The following is a 14153-nucleotide window of genomic DNA, read 5'->3' on the forward strand; positions in this document are numbered from 1 at the left end:
GCTCCGGTACCGGGTCGGGGGCTGCCCGGCGTGCACAGGGCACGGGGCGGGAGAGACCGTGGCCTCCGGAGGGAGCCCGGGGTACCGCACTGCGCTTGCCGCCTCCGCCCGGCTCGAGGCTGCTGGCGGTTGGCTCAGGCAGCAAGCGGCGCCTGCCCGGCTCCTGCGACATCTCCCTAGTGTCCCGCCCGTTTCGCCGGCGTCCGCCAGGGGGCGCTCGGCGTTCCCGCCACTTGAGGCTGCCGCCCACCCGGCGGGTCCTGCTGCTCCGCGGCGGAGGTGTGGCCTCGGCTGGGACTAACCCGGGCGGGGCGGGGCGGGCAGCAGCGACCACGGTCTTCAGGCAGGGCTGCAGATGCAGGCCCAACTCTACCTCGTGGGTCCAGCGTTGGGAGTCCGAGACGCAAGTGCAGCAGAGGGCGGGGCACGTAGCGCATTTCCAGCGCATTTTCTCTTTGCATTCTCGAGATCGCTTAGCCGCGCTTTAGAAAGGTTTCCATCAGCTCCGAGTCCATCTGACAAGCGAGGAAACTGAGGCTGAGAAGTGGGAGGCGTTGCCATCTGCAGGCCCAGGCAACTTGCTACGGGAAGACCGGGGGCCAAGACCTCCGGGTTGGCTTTCCCAGGCCAGCTTGGGTCTTCGGGTGTCGGGAGCAAGGGCCCTGCTCCTTTCGTTTCCTGCACCCCTCGCCGCTGCAGGTGGCTCCCTGGAGGAGGAGCTCCCACGCGGAGGAGGAGCCAGGGCAGCTGGGAGCGAGGACACCATCCTCCTGGATAACAGGCAGAGGCCGGGAGGAACCCGTCAGTCGGGCGGGCAGGAAGCTCTGGGATCAGCCTCATGGAAGAGAAGCAGATCCTGTGCGTGGGGCTAGTGGTGCTGGACGTCATCAGCCTGGTGGACAAGTACCCTAAGGAGGACTCAGAGATAAGGTAGGGGCGCCCAGGTCCCCAGGGGACCCCAGCGGCTGCTGCAGTCCGGCATTTGTGCCAGTGACCGAGGCAGCAGAGACCCCGCAGTGAGGCCCTGAGAGCCCAGCTTCAAGGCCGGGCCGGCGCCCTCTACCCGGGAATCCTGGGGGGCTCCCAGCATGAGAGAAGAGAGGAAGGAATGAGGTCTTTAATAAGACGACCCAGGATTTAATAGCATTGTGTTAGCCAATTTCCATTTCAACTCAGGGACGGTGTCAGGCATCAGGATCCCCATTTTACTGATAAGCAAGTATAGATTCAGAGACGAAGGGGCTTATCCAGGGGCACACAGCTACCAAGGTGCAGGACCCGTTTCCTGCTTCTGCTGCTTCTTTTTAAACCACATCAACATTTACTTCTAACTTATTTATCACACATATCTTGCACCTATTCCTGAGAAAGATTTGAGGTAGCTTACAGTAAAAAGTATGTACAGTTACACTATTGCAGAACATTTAAGACCGTGGTATTTGAGCTTTGACTATAGCTCAGGGCTTGCTGGTACTGGAGGCAAACATGAGATGTCATGGTTTATGTATGGATAGAACTGATTCATGAGCCCCGGCAAGCTTTTTCCTGGTGCTAAATTCCAAGAGGAGTTTGCCAGAAGTCCTCTTCACAAAGGTCAGTGAACACTGTTTAGTAGTGGAAACATCCTTTTCAGTTGTCTGCTAGAAACTGAAGTCACTGGTTGGTTCTTTTTTTTTTCTTTTTTTTTGAGACAGGGTTTCATTCTGTTGTCCAGGCTGGAGTGCAGTGGCGGCGCAACCATACCCACTGCAGCCTTGACCTCCCAGACTCAAGTGATCCTCCCACCTCAGCCTCCTGAGTAGCTGGGACCACACACGCACGTCACCATCACAGCTGTATTTTAAATTTTGTGTAGGGACAGGTTCTCACTATGTTGATCAGGGTGGTCTTGAGCTCCTGGGCTCAAGCAGTCCTCCTGCCTTGGCCTCTCAAAGTGCTGGGATTACAGGCGTGAGCCACTGCATCCAGCTGATTTGTTGGTTCTTTTTCTTTTTGAGATGGAGTCTCGCTCTATTGCCCAGGATGGAATGCAGTGGCACGATCTTGGCCACCTCTGCCTCCTGGATTCAAGCAATTCTCCTGCCTCAACCTCCTGGGTAGCTGGGATTACAGGCGTATGCCACCATGCCCGGCTTTTTTTTTTTTTTTTTTTTTTTTTTGTAGAGACAGGGCTTTTCTTTGTAGAGACATGTTGGCCAGGCTGGTCTCAAACTCCTGACCTCAAGTTATCTGCCCGTCTCAGTCCCCCAAAGTGCTGAGATTACAGGCATGAGCCACCACACCCGGCTTATTGGTTTTGTATTTCCTCTTGCTAAGGGCCCCACCATTAGTTACACTGTAATGCTGTGAAGGCATTTCTGTGGGGCGGGACACTAGCTTTCTCTTGGTGCAGTCAGTGAGTGCTTAGAACCCTGAGAATTGCTCCTGGGCTATATTAGTTGTCCCAGCTAAGAACTGGATAAGAGGCAGTTCAAGACTGAACTCCAGAAAGACACGACAGCACTGATGACTAACTGAGAGGCTAACTGAGGTGAGAGACCCCAGCACTCCCCAGGCTTTGGGGCCACAAAGCACCATCACATATATTATTTTATACTCTCCTCCCAGCAGCCCATGGAAACTGTGTAAAGATCAGTGAAATTCTTTATATACATAAAGAAGCTGAAGATTTGGAGAAGTTTTCTAAGGCCACAGAGTTCAATGGTGGCACAGCGGCAGCTGCAGCTCCTAGCATGGAGTCCAGGGTCCCTGCCCTCTGTCATCTCCTGTATACCCTGTCCCTTTGCTGTTCTTGGAGTTGACCCTTTACTTTGGTTTGCCAGAGGTTAGGGTCCCTTGCCAGGGGTGCAGGGACAGTGGGGAAGGGGCACAGGCATGCCACTGTGTGGATCTAACCCGCTGTGCAAGGTCGAGGCAGTCCCAGGGCATGGCACTCAGTGAGGAGTTGGGTTCATCTCAGGGGAACAGTGCAAATTCCAGGGCCACGGGTTCTCCGAGGACCATGGAGAGCCTGGGGAAAGACTCAGCACCTCTGTCAGAGCTGAAGTCCCGTTTCCTCTCAGCTTAATATTTCCGGAAGGTAGGGGAAGGAGGTCCTGCTAGCGCCCACACTGATGGGGCAGGTTCTGAAGGTGGACACTGAGAGAGGTCCCTCTCTAAAGAGCCCCTCCTCAATCTATCATGCTCCCTGCCCTCCAGGCCATGCCTCCCCCACAGCCCCATGGCCCTGGCTCCCTGCAGCCTGGCTCCTGGACTGTTGTGCCTCCCAGAGAAGCACATCTGAGTGGGGACCCAGACCTTCCTGGGTGTCTCAGCCTCGCCTGTCCCAGGGTCTCTGTGCTTCACAGGCAGTTGGGGACTCTTGGGAGCTGCCACCTGGAGCTCAGCCAGACCCCTGCGATGTGTCCCCTGCCTCCCAGAGTCCATACCAAGGAGAGACTTCCAGAAAGCATCCCCCTGCTCAGCTGAGCACTTTTTTTTCTTTTTTGAGACAGAGTTTCGCTCTTGTTGCCCAGGCTGGAGTGCAATGGTGTGATCTTGGTTCACTGCGACCTCTGCCTCCTGGGTTCAAGTGATTCTCCTGCCTCAGCATCCCAAGTAACTGGGATTACAGGCATGTGCCACCACACCCGGCTAATTCTGTACTTTTAGTAGAGACGGAGTTTCTCCATGTTGGTCAGGCTGGTCTCGAACTCTTGACATCAGGTGATCCACCTGCCTCAGCCTCCCAAAGTGCTGGGATTACAGGCATGAGCCACCGTGCCCAGCCTTCAGCTGAGCATTTCTGCACAGGAAATATCGGTGTGACTTTGAAGGGTTTCCCCAGAGTAAAATTCTTTTCTCTTTTTTCTTTCCTTCTTTTTTTTTTAAGACGGAGTCTCGCTCTGTCACCCAGGCTGGACTGCAGCGGCGTGATCTCTGCTCACTGCAAGCTCCGCCTCCCGGGTTCATGCCATTCTCCTGCCTCAGCCTCCTGAGTAGCTGGGACTACAGGTGCCCGCCACCACACCCAGCTAATTTTTTGTATTTTTAGTTTTTTGTATTTTTGTATTTAACAGGGTTTCACCGTGTTAGCCAGGATGCTCTTGATCTCCTGACCTCATGTTCCAACCACTTCGGCCTCCCAAAGTGCTGGGATTACAGGCGTGAGCCTCCGCGCCTGGCCGTCCCAGAGTAAAATTCTATACCCTTTCTTAGAAACCTCATCAAAGCTTGGGCCTAACTACTTTTAGTTTTAAAATACGGAGTAAATAGCAATGGCTTTGGGGTCAGGAAACTTGGGTTCCCACGTCAGCTTTGTCCTTCACTATTGATCAAGTCACAGATCCCTCAAGGTTCCTCCTTTCTTTTCGTAAAAATTTCTGTAAAGCTCAGCTTGAAAGTCTTTTCTTTTCTTTTCTTTCTTTTTTTTTTTTTTAGACAGAATCTTACTCTGTTGCCCAGGCTGGAGTGCAGTGGCATGATCTCGACTCACTACAACCTCCACCCTCTGGGTTCAAGCGATTCTCCTGCCTCAGCCTCCCGAGTAGCTGGGATTACAGGCACCTGCCACCGCATCTGGCTCATTTTTGTATTTTTAATAGAGACAGGGTTTCACCATCTTGGCCAGGCTGGCCTTGAACTCCTGACCTCGTGATCCTCCCGCCTCAGCTTCCCAAAGTGCTAGGATTACAGTTGTGAGCCACCGCGCCCAGCCAGCTTGAAAATCTTTGACCAGCTGGGTGCAGTGGCTCATACCTATAATCCCAGCACTTTGGGAGGCCAAGGCAGGAGGATCACTTGAGCCAAGTAGTTCAGGACCAGCCTGGGCAACATAAGGAGATTCCATCTCCACAAAAAAAATTTTTTTAATTAGTGGGGCATGGTGATGTACACCAATAATCCCAGCTACTCAGGAGGCTGAGGTGGGGGGATCAGTTGAGCAGGGGAGGTTGAGGCTGCAGTGAACCATGATCATGCCATTGTACTCCAGCCTGGGTGACAGAGTGACTCTGTCTCAAAAAAAAAAAAAAAAAAAAAAAAAAAAAAAAAAAAAAAAAAAATTACTATCCTTTGTCGTTGTTATTGTTGTTTTTGAGACAGGATCTTACTCTGCCACCCAGGCTGGAGTGCAGTATCATGGCTCACTACAGCCTAAACCTCCCAGGCTCATATGCTTCACCAACTTCAGCCTCCTGGGTATACACCACCATACCCAGTTAATTTTAAAAATTTTTTTTAGAGACAAAATCTCCCTTTGTTGCCCAGACTGGTCTTGAACTTCTGGGCTCAAGTGATCCTCCTGCTTTGGCCTCCCAAAGTGCTGGGATTATAGGCATGAGCCATCGCGCCTGGCCTACTATAATTTTTTTCTAATGACATCATGCTCCCCTTTTCCCAAAACTGAAGTTTTGTGTACAAATATGCTTTGGCCTAAAAATTCTGGTTCAGTTTTTTCTCTTAATTAGTGGTTCTTTGGTACCGTTCCTTTTATTGTAAACTGCCACAATTATTATTATTATTGAATCTGGCACAATAGAAATAACAACACCATTCTTACCTCAAAAGTAATAACATTCATCAATGACTTCTCATTTGGGCTCCAGTGACACTGTGAGGTGATCAGTGCTTTGACCCTGTATGTGAAAGTTATCATTTTTGCTGCTGATGACAATGTAGCCCTTCACGTGTGTCTTGTTAGTTTCCTTTTGATCGGTTCTTAGTAAAGATGGAGAAGTGCTCCCTGCTGCCACTTCTTAAATGACCAACGTCCAGGTTTGCTGTCCTGTCTTACTCATTTGATTTTATAGCTCTGCAGTTTGTATTGAAATAGACACTCCTATGACAGGGGTAGATGTAAATGTGATACCTTTGGGAAGAGGCACTTAGTCCTCAAGGTCCTTGGAGTTGCTCCAGTACTCAAGGAGGAGGCCAAAGGTGCAGCCTCCAGAGCAGCTCTGACTGGGGTAAAAGGTGAGGAGGAGATGACCTGGAGTTAGTGGGGCTCTCAAATAGTGATGGACCCAAGTGAGTGGTTTCCTGATGCCCTAGGAATAGATGGAAATATCGAAAGGAACTGCTGTGAGCTTGAATTTAGCCTCGGCTGGGGAGGTAGACACCACTCTCAGCCAAGCTCCTTCCCTTGGCCGACCTCGGCTGCCCCAGGTACAAAGTGAGATGGCGGCCTAGATGATTTCTAAGAAGAGTCCCCAGCTGTCACATTCTCTAGGCCCCTATACAGGGGACTGTGTTTGGGACCAGCCTGCTGGGGCTGCAGGGACCCTCCCTGTGCTTTGCAGGTGCTTGTCCCAGAGATGGCAACGCGGAGGCAACGCGTCCAACTCCTGCACCGTTCTCTCCCTGCTCGGAGCCCCCTGTGCCTTCATGGGCTCAATGGCCCCTGGCCATGTTGCTGAGTAAGTCCAGGAGGGAGAGTCCACTGGGGAAGGCCTGCCTGCATCGTGGGGGGAGAAGAAGGATGTGTCCACCCTGGGTGGGTGGGGGATTAGAAATGGGTTGTGTCCGGCAGAAATGCGGGGAGGGGGCACAGTGGAGCACCAGACTCCCAGCCCTGCCTTGGCGCGGCCTCTCTGTGGTTCGAGGGCTGATGCTGCCCCTGTGAAGTTTTCCTTGCCACAGCTCGTTTCCTGGACACTTCCTGGAGCCTGCTTCAGCCTCTTCCCTTCTCCTTCCTTGCTTCCTGCAGACTCTGCGGTGGATTTTCCTTTGCCTTATCTTAAGTCCCTTATCTTGGCCGTGCTTGAGGCAGAAGACAGTTAGGGACATGCAGTACCCATCCTCCCTCAGGAATGGCCACCATCCACGGCCCCCGGGTCCAGGCCCATAGTTTCTGTCCCAGTTGAGGGGCAGGGCTGGTGCTCGTGTCCCTGTTGTTCACTGAAGCAGTGAGAGTACCCTGTTCAAGGACACCCTGAAACCACGTGCTAAAGCTGGGCTCAGAATCCACACCTTCCAGCTCCCCAGCTGTCAGGGCTATAGCCCTAAGTGGCTCATGCATGCCCTCCATGTTGGCTGCTGCAGGGACCTCAGAACCCTTTGACCCCTGGTGCTGCCGACTCAGCAAGCACTTATCAGGAGGTGAGGCCCACACTTTGCACACTGTGGGCACTGGGGCAGGCTGCCAGGTTGCTGGCCTGTGAAGGGCAGCCCTTTGAACCCTGGTTTGAAGGGGGCTGCCAGCAGAGTCCACCCACCTGAGCTACAGCCAAACTCCCTGCCTTGATGAACTGGCAGGAAGAGAATAGAGGGAATCTGCCCTGTGAGATGGGACAGGACGGCTCAGAGCCAAGGGCTGGTGACTTATTAAACCTCTTTAATAGCTCCTTTCCTCTGAGCTGGAGGCAGGACTGTGGCTCTGGCTTAGGGTGGTCGACTCTCCTTTACACAGCAATCATGCCGATGGGTGGGCTCTTCAGAATTCTCCCCATGTCTTGACAAACATTTAGAGAGCACCCACCATGTCCCAGGCACTGGGGTGCAAACGTTATTTGGCAAACCAAACCATATTTCCAATGCTTTGGGAAAGCTACTATTTAAAGGAATTGTAAGTGAAGGGATGATGCCCTGACTTGGTATCTTCATGCAGATCTGTATTATCCAGCTTTGGTGTTGCTGAAAGCGGGCTCTGGCCAGGATGGTGGCTGCACTGCTGGGCATAATTGCCAGTTCTTGAGCATAGAACAGTGCATGTCCAGAGAGGGCTGGAAGGGCTGGGGCTGACCTCCTTGTCCTTGCCCCTGGGCTCACTCTGCGTGGAGGGCATTCTGAGAGAGAGTCCTGGACCAGGCCCACGCTGAATGGCATCAGGCACGGGGAGCCAGCTAATTGCCCAGGCGGGTTCACCTGACTGCAGGAGGACAGAGCAGTGAGCTGGCCCACCAAGGCAGCACCACTTCCAGGCTGGGCCTCCTGGAGGCAGGCAGAGAGTGAGAGGAATCACAGCATTAGGACTAGGAGGGACTCAGAGAGGACAGCACCATGGATGAGCTTGTGGAGGACAGCTGGGGGCAAAGTATTGCCTTGGAGATTAATTATTAATCTTGCTTGGGCATTGCAGGAAACAAGCCACGGTGCCCCCACCTGCTTGGTTCAAACAGGGCACAGGTTCTAGGGTCCTGTCTAGCTTTATGAACAGAAGCAAATCCTTTCCAGCTTGAGTTGGACTGAAAAACAGTCAGGATTGGAGCATGCTTCAGCCAAGACCTAAAAGGATGGCCCTTAGTGTTTCTCTCTCTGAACTCCAGGCTCTGCACTCCTGCATCTCTTGCCTTGTTGCACTACCTGTGGCAAGAATATGATTCCTAGTTCTCTCCCAGCCCCTTTGCTTGCACCCCTGCCTTTCAGGGTCCCTAGTGGCCCTGCCAGCTACCCTCCAGTCCCCAAAACCCTTGTCGAACCGCACCCGCTTCGGGTTACTCCGCCCTGGCAGTTTTGTCCTGGATGACCTCCGCCGCTATTCTGTGGACCTACGCTACATGGTCTTTCAGACCACGGGCTCCGTCCCCATCGCCACGGTCATCATCAACGAGGCCAGTGGTAGCCGCACCATCCTATACTACGACAGGTTTGTACAACTGTCTGTGCCTTGCCAGCTGCTGCCGCCGTCACCAAAACTCCCAGAACAGGACTCTTCTTCTCTTAGAGGCTCGTGTGTTCCAGCACCCTCTCTCCACTCCTGTTGGAGGTCAAGGCCACTTGCAGGCTCTAATCTGTGTCTCCTTGCCCTTTTCCTGGCCCGGCCTCCACCCTAAGCTTCCTGGTGGCCGACTTCAGGCGGCGGGGTGTGGACGTGTCTCAGGTGGCCTGGCAGAGCAAGGGGGACACCCCCAGCTCCTGCTGTATCATCAACAACTCCAATGGCAACCGTACCATTGTGCTCCATGACACGTAAGGCCCCCTGGCCTCGCCCCGCTACAACCCCCAATCAGCTGCCTCGCCCCGCTACAACCCCCCAATCAGCTGGCTCAATCAGTTCCCTTCCTCACCACCGTGGGCATCCCAGCTGCCCCCTCTGTGGCTTCTGTGTACCAGAAATTGCTCCCCTGCCAAAATGTCCAGTGATTTCCTAATTGCTTTCAATTAGGGGAAAAGTGAGGTGGGAAGGGATGGGCTTTGCTGTGCCTGGTGACTTGGCCTTGGTCAACACCACAGAAGGGCAGGCAGGCCTATATAAAATGTAATTTATGATGTGATTCCTCCATAATTATTAATTATGGTGTGGGGTATGGGTGCGGGGAAACTGTTCTCAGGACAGAAGGGTGGGAGATGGGAGTCAACCCTTCTTAAGAAGGGCTGGGGGGGCCCACTGGGATTGCCAGGGTCAGCCCCAGAGTTGCCAGCCTGCAGCATGGCACCAAGGAGCTGGGGTTTGGGTGTGTAAAAGAGATGAGCCCCCCAAAGGTTTCGGCATGATGAAGCCAGGCCACACACGCCACACACCATTCACAGCCATTGCTGAAGGAGGGGAAAGGGAACACTGGGTCAGCAGATTGGGGTCGTCTAACATGGTGCTGACCTGGGGGAAGGGGCTATCCTTCCCTTCTGGGTCCCAGGCCACTCAAGAGAGGCCCCATGGCCTAGACACTTATCCCTCGCAGACTCCCTCCTGCAGGATTTTAGAGGTTTAGTTTTCTGAGAACCTAGTATGTGCCAGGTACTGTTACAGCTGAGAGGGCCCAAGCCCAGCAGCCCTGAGGTTCAGGCTGTCCCTACTGCCCAGCCTGACTGCTGGACCTGGAGGAGAGGGCAGTCATCCCTGGGCTCCATATGTGCAGTGAGTGAGTAGGCAGGCATATGTGCTACAGGTGACCTTCACACTGGGCAATCCTAGTCAAATGCTTGTTAAGCAACAATCTGTAGTAACCCTGATCAAGGACGCAACATAGCTATTTACAGGAGAGGAGCTCTGAAGAGAAGTGTTTATTGCCCACTGGCCTCAGTCCAGGCACTTTCACACACGTTACCTGCAACTACAGCAGCCTGCAGGGAGGCTGGAGGTTTCGGTCCCATTTATCAGTGAGGAAGCAGCCTCCAAAAGGGCCGGGTAGATCACACAGCTATAGTTAAGAGGAAAGCCTCAGCTATAGAACGTGGAGCAGGGACATTGGCTGAGCTGAGGGCTCTGGCCCGGGAGCAGACCCCTATTGGGGATCTCCTTTCCTAAACCAGCCAAACACAAAGTCTTCCTCTAGTGCTAACTACTTTCACCTCAGGGTTGCAACAGGGAGCTACTAAACTCAGGACAGGGGTGCCATAGGTAAACCCCAATGCTGGAGCGCCAGAAGTGAGGGGGACCAGGAAGCCCAGGCACAGGGTCGTGGGCTTTATAGTTGCCCAGGGCGCTGCCTGTGGGAGCCACGTGCTGCTGCAAGGGATTCTGGGAAGTGTAGGCTTGGCACTCTTGGTGCATTCTGGGAGATGCAGTCTCCAAGGCACACAGACCTGGCCAGTTGACACGTATTGCTGTTCAGTTTACCCTGAGATAATTTAATCATAACCTCAAACTCAGGAAGGGGCACCCCAGCACACTGTAACAGTGACCACTCTGGAGCTGAGCCTGAGAATCCTGTGCTGTGGATCCAGCTTCCTGCCCTGCTGCTGGCAGTGAAGGCACAGGGTCCACAACTGCCAGTTAGAGATCCTGGCCCTGGCTGACCCCATCATGCTCCTTCTTCTCTGTCCTTTCCATCCTGTGACCTAGGAGCCTGCCAGATGTGTCTGCTACGGACTTTGAGAAGGTTGATCTGACCCAGTTCAAGTGGATCCACATTGAGGCAAGCCCTACCTTACCTGTGTTTTGAGGGGCTCAACCTGCCAGCCACCTCCACATGTTCTGCCTCCTTGGTTTCTTTGAACCATGAAGTACCTTAGAGATAAATGAATCTAACCCCCTCATTCCCTCTCCATCCTTCCTTATGTCTGCAGGTGAGGAAACTAAGGCCCAGAAAGATTAGGTGACTTACTCAAGGTCACACAGCAGAACATAGGCACAGCTGGCTCCAGGCAAAGTCCTGTGCTTTCTGTGCTACGGGCTGCCCCACCGCCTCCAACTCTGCCTCTGGCGGACGTCTGACTGCTTAGGGCCTGACCCATTACCTCTGGGGAAGCAGGAAGGACAGGGCCTAACTCAGCTCCCAAATAAAGAGAACTGGAGCCTTTACTCCAAGAGAGGTTTTGGAGTCTGGGTGGGAGGAAATCCTGAGAAGTCCTGAGTTCTAGCTCCATCATTTAACCTATGGTAGGTCTTTCAATGTCTCTTTTATTCTTTAGTCTTCTCATCTGTGGAATGGAGTAGCTAGTTGATAGATCTTCAAGGTCCGCGACAGCTCTGAATTTTGTAATTTAGGATGGGGTTCTAACCCAGCCTCCCCAAGGCCCTCTCCCTCCGCACCCAGAGTTTCAGCAGGGCAGGAAGAATGAGCCAGATTGACCAGGCAGTGCCCAGCAGTTCTGAGCTGCCCTGTCCTGCCCCAGGGCCGGAACGCATCGGAGCAGGTGAAGATGCTGCAGCGGATAGACGCGCACAACACCAGGCAGCCTCCAGAGCAGAAGATCCGGGTGTCCGTGGAGGTGGAGAAGCCACGAGAGGAGCTCTTTCAGCTGTTTGGCTACGGAGACGTGGTGGGTGCCCCATTCAGCCTCTCTTTGCCACTTCTGGCTAATTTGGTTCTTAAAGGGAGCCAGAGTCCTTTAATCCTGCCTACCACAATTGGAATAGTGGTTCCTGGTTTGGTGGCGTTGGAAGATGGGGGATGGGGGTTAAAGCAAAGAGGTAGACCCCTAGCCTTGGACTCCAGTGCAGGCCTCAGCAGTGACCAAGGAGTAGAATGTCTCCACCCCAGGTGGGTGCATGGGTGTAAGAATACCCAGAGGGCTTGGGTAGGGCCTAGACAGCCACAGGGCAAGCCTGTGTGGAAGCAGCTCCTCTCTGGGGCTCCCCAGTCTTTTCCTCTGCAGGATGAGGACACACAACTGTTCTCTGAGGACTCCCCAGTCTTTTCCTCTGCAGAATGAGGACACACAACTGTGTCTGGCAGGTTGTGGGGGCTGCTAGGGGTGAGGGGAGGGTGGGAAGGAGACTTACATGAGTCTCTTTTTGAAAAGGCTGGATGTAAATGGAATTTGGAAGATAAGTCCAGCATCATAGCAGAAGTTGGTTGGAGACCATCCAGCCAAGGTCCTCAACCTTGGCTGCATATTAAAAAAGATGAATGCAGGCCAGGTGCAGTGGCTCACACTTGTAATCTCAGCGCTTTGGGAAGCTGAGGTAGGAGGACTGCTTGATGCCAGGAGTCCAAGACCAGCCTGGGCAACATAGTGAGACCCCTGTCTCTATGAAAATAAAGAAATGAGCCAGGAGCAGTAGCTCATACCTGTAATCCCAGCACCTTGGGAGGATCACTTCAGCCCAGGAGTTCAAGATTGCAAGACCCTGTCTCTATACAAAAAAAAGAAAAAAAAAAATTTTCTGGCAGGGTGGTATGTACCTATAGTCCCAGCTACTCAGGAGGCTGAGGCAGGAGGATTGCAGTGCCTGAGCCCTCACCATCTTGGTGTTGATTGGCATGGGTAGAGTTAAGGCTTCGGTGGTTTTTTTTGTTTTTACCAAAACGTCCTCTGGAGATTCTAGAGTGTAGGTAGGGTTGAGGGAGCCCCGTTGCTTTCTAGATGAAGAAACCATACCTACAGGACACAGTTGTGGGAAAACCCAGCAAAACTGCTCCGGGGAGCCAGCATGGCGGTGGTAGATTCCACCCCAAGGTGGCGCTCAAGGCTTTCTGTGGTTTTCAATCCACTAATCCGAGAACAAACGGACCAGGGCTTTTGTTTCACAATTTAGGTGTTCTATTATATATAAGCATCAATAAAAATGTGTTTCTGGCCGGGTGCAGTGACTCACACCTGTAATCCCAGAAATTTGGAAGGCTGAGGCAGGAAGATCGTTTGGGGCCAGGAGTTCGAGACCAGCCTCGACAACGCAGGGAGACCCTGTCTTTACAAAAAATAAAGAAAAAAGAAAACCACGTTCCCTTGGGACAGTGAGATGCTATGTTTGAATCTATGTGGATGTGTTAGGGGAGTCGTGTTGTAATGGGGGAACGCCAGGCTGCTGTTGGTGAATGAAGAGTTAGAAGTGACCACCAGCTTCTCTTCCACTGTCCACAGGTGTTTGTCAGCAAAGATGTGGCCAAGCACTTGGGGTTCCAGTCAGCAGGGGAAGCCCTGAGGGGCTTGTATGGTCGTGTGAGGAAAGGGTGAGCTGGGGAAGCCAGGAAGGGGCTCTAGGGGGTACAGGATGAGCTTGGACTCCAGGGGTCCTCCCTGGGGTTGGGGGCATGGCTGGAGGGATGGAGTGGGCTAACACCCAGCTGAGTGGAGCTGTCTTGCAGGGCTGTGCTTGTCTGTGCCTGGGCTGAGGAGGGCGCCGACGCCCTGGGCCCTGATGGCAAACTGATCCACTCGGATGCTTTCCCGCCACCCCGCGTGGTGGATACCCTGGGGGCTGGAGACACCTTCAATGCCTCCGTCATCTTCAGCCTCTCCCAGGGTGAGTATGGCAGCAGGAGGGGAAAAGGACTGGGACCTGTCCCTGCCCCAAACACCTGGCTGACCTAGTTACTTGTCCCTCCTCCAGGGAGGAGCGTGCAGGAAGCACTGAGGTTCGGATGCCAGGTGGCCGGCAAGAAGTGTGGCCAGCAGGGCTTTGATGGCATCGTGTCAGAGCCGGTGCGGTAGGAGGTGCCGGCTCCCCGCACACTATGGAGGCTGACATTGCGGCTGCATCGCCTTCTCCCCTCCATCCAGCCTGGCATCCAGGTTGCCCTGCCCAGGGGACAGATGCAGGCTGTGGGGAGGACTCTGCCTGTGTCCTGTGTTCCCCACACATCTCTCCCTACAGAGCCTCAGAGCGAATAAATCTTCCTCAGAGCCAGCTTCCCCTGGCAGCTTCTGTCCTCGATGTCTGAACTGCTCTGGCTGGGCATTCCTGAGGCTCTGACTCTTCAGTCCTCCCTCCTTGTGTCCATTCCCCAAATTAACCTCTTCACCTAGGCCCAGAGGAGAGGCTGCCTGGGCTATAGCAGCAAGAAGTGCCCCAGGCTTGCCGCCAGCTCTGCCCTGGCTGGGGAGGACACTCAGTGCCCCATACCCAGCGA

General features: G+C 53.6%; 1 protein-coding gene across 3 annotated transcripts; it reads left to right on the forward strand.

Annotated features, from left to right (window-relative positions):
- Positions 1 to 106: 106 nt before the first annotated feature.
- Positions 107 to 13980, forward strand: KHK (ketohexokinase). Of its 3 annotated transcripts, none has more exons than XM_007971176.3 (8): positions 107 to 930; positions 6279 to 6395; positions 8752 to 8886; positions 10700 to 10772; positions 11473 to 11619; positions 13165 to 13253; positions 13389 to 13546; positions 13634 to 13980. In XM_007971176.3, exons 1-8 carry the CDS (start codon positions 839 to 841, stop codon positions 13732 to 13734), a joined length of 912 nt encoding a protein of 303 aa, XP_007969367.1. In that variant the 5' UTR covers positions 107 to 838; the 3' UTR covers positions 13735 to 13980. The 3 variants fall into 3 exon arrangements, with proteins under 3 accessions (XP_007969367.1, XP_007969366.1, XP_007969368.1); XM_007971175.3 differs by lacking the exon at positions 8752 to 8886 and adding an exon at positions 8429 to 8563 and having other exon boundaries at positions 110 to 930; XM_007971177.3 differs by lacking the exon at positions 8752 to 8886 and having other exon boundaries at positions 111 to 930.
- Positions 13981 to 14153: the final 173 nt, after the last annotated feature.

Source organism: Chlorocebus sabaeus, chromosome 14 (genome assembly GCF_047675955.1).
Source record: "Chlorocebus sabaeus isolate Y175 chromosome 14, mChlSab1.0.hap1, whole genome shotgun sequence".
NCBI lineage: Eukaryota > Metazoa > Chordata > Mammalia > Primates > Cercopithecidae > Chlorocebus > Chlorocebus sabaeus.

Bases quoted from the DNA above. Each gene is read 5' to 3' on its own strand.
- KHK (XM_007971176.3), top strand. From the start codon at position 839: ATGGAAGAGAAGCAGATCCTGTGCGTGGGGCTAGTGGTGCTGGACGTC. The intron at 11,620-13,164 runs GTGGGTGCCCCA...CACTGTCCACAG, and splicing joins TGTTTGGCTACGGAGACGTG to GTGTTTGTCAGCAAAGATGT. The intron at 13,254-13,388 runs GTGAGCTGGGGA...GCTGTCTTGCAG, and splicing joins TATGGTCGTGTGAGGAAAGG to GGCTGTGCTTGTCTGTGCCT.